This window comes from Penaeus monodon, chromosome 20 (genome assembly GCF_015228065.2).
Source record: "Penaeus monodon isolate SGIC_2016 chromosome 20, NSTDA_Pmon_1, whole genome shotgun sequence".
NCBI classification, from domain to species: domain Eukaryota; kingdom Metazoa; phylum Arthropoda; class Malacostraca; order Decapoda; family Penaeidae; genus Penaeus; species Penaeus monodon.
Window position 1 is genome coordinate 11,944,882 of NC_051405.1, and position 1,813 is coordinate 11,946,694.

Here is a 1,813-nt window from a genome sequence, read left to right on the forward strand (position 1 = left end):
TTAATTGAACTACTATTGCAATTAAACATTTTTATTTATTGTAAGTTTTTTATATATACATTTTTTAATAATGTAATTTTTCACTTTTTCACATTTTTGGGTAAATAAAGGATCAGTTTTTAAATAAAAATGAATATTATGCTTTAATTAGGGTAGTATAGCAGTATTAACATGTATAACAAAATTAACAACTGTATTGGAATCAGTGCCAACTCCACTTTCTAGTGGAATGAGCATCAGTTTAAAATTTTTGTATTGTCCCTTCATTAATTGTTATCAGTAATTATTATAGTCACTGGGATGATGGGTATTTCCATTTCTATTTTAATATCTGTTTATTTGTAAATGTATTATTTTAACACAGATTATATATTATGAGTGATCCTGAAATTCAATTCTTGGTAGATGTGTATATACAGCGTATATTTATAATCTTTAAGAAGAGAAAGAAGTCAGTATACACACATATTTTTATATTACATATTACCTTCCTTCACTCAGTTACTCAAACTTGAAAAGAAGCTGGCAAGTTTAGTTCTGTTAGCTGGCGTTGTTGAGGGTCGTCTCATGAGTGTGGCAGACATGAAACGTTATGCTGCCCTTCCCTCTCTGGATGGTGCCAGAGGCCAGCTACTGTCCATCCTCAGTGCTCCTGCTCAGAAACTTTCACAGAATATGACATCTCATCAGGTATATGGCTTGAAAATATACAGATACATAGATGCTATGAATCAATTGACCTCTTTGCCCTATAAGTTTGTACTTTACTTTTATTATCACTTCTGTGAAGAGTTAATCATATATGCCACAATTAAAGAATATTTTGTACTTTAACTAGGACACTTGTATTTATAGCTTCACCATATTTCAGAGAGAATTGTCATCAGCTCTTGGACGTTATATATCAGATCAGACTCCATCGCCACAAGCAGAAGAACAATAAGCAAGTGGAGTAATATTTATAATAGCCCATGAGAGTGGAGTAATGTCATACATGTTTGTTTCTCATCTTTCTGTACATTATGTATTATAGCTGTTTAATAAAAAAAAACATTTAAAAGTAAATTATCATTTCATAACCTTATTGAAAGTTATACTTCATTGGGAGATAACTATATTTAACTTCAGAACAGAAGCTTCCATCTTTTACACCAAAATTCCACCTATCCAGACATGGAAATGCAATTATGCATCTTATTAAACTTCCCCTACAGTCCTACTAATGCATCTGCTAATTTCTGTTAGAAGAGAGAGCTAATGAGAGGAGGACATTCATGTTTTTGCTATTTGTGTCACCTATCCAGACTCGGAAATGCAAATATGCATATTATTAAACTTTCCCTACAATCCTACTAATGCATCTGTAAATTTCTGTTAGAAGAGAGAGCTAATGAGAGGAGCACATAGGGCATCAATGCCTTAATATACAAAGTGGTTCTGCTCCTTATTCTAATTCTTCTTACCCTGTACCTTTATATCTCCCTTCCTGTCTCCCGAGCTCAATAGCCATATTCTGTGGCTCCATATTCCAAACTTGGCTCACTAATTCTAATACACAAGAACTTTCTACCCAACTCCTACCCAGCTATCTTACCTAAGGAAAACATTCCCCAGTTTAGTGAGTCCTAAAGAAATACGACCATAACACTGAGTTACAGCTTTAAATCATTCCTAATAAAAGGAAATTATATATATGTATACTGTAACTTTCCTCTTCATGTGTTTAAACTAACAAACCTTGGATTGGTTAATTTAGTAACAGAACATCCAGATGAAGCATTGAGCATTCATTCTTTGTCAGGACAGTTGACTG

The 1,813-nt window shown here is 33.0% G+C and overlaps 1 protein-coding gene across 1 annotated transcript in view; it reads left to right on the forward strand.

Moving 5' to 3' along the window:
* The window catches only part of LOC119585622 (39S ribosomal protein L10, mitochondrial-like), a 6,406-nt gene extending 5,346 nt beyond the window's left edge, over positions 1 to 1,060 (forward strand). Inside the window, exons 5-6 of the mRNA XM_037934291.1 lie at positions 502 to 690; positions 872 to 1,060. Coding sequence (XP_037790219.1) covers positions 502 to 690; positions 872 to 943 — 261 coding nt within the window. The 3' untranslated portion in view covers positions 944 to 1,060. The remainder of the gene's footprint in view (positions 1 to 501; positions 691 to 871) is intronic.
* The last annotated feature ends 753 nt before the right edge of the window (positions 1,061 to 1,813 follow it).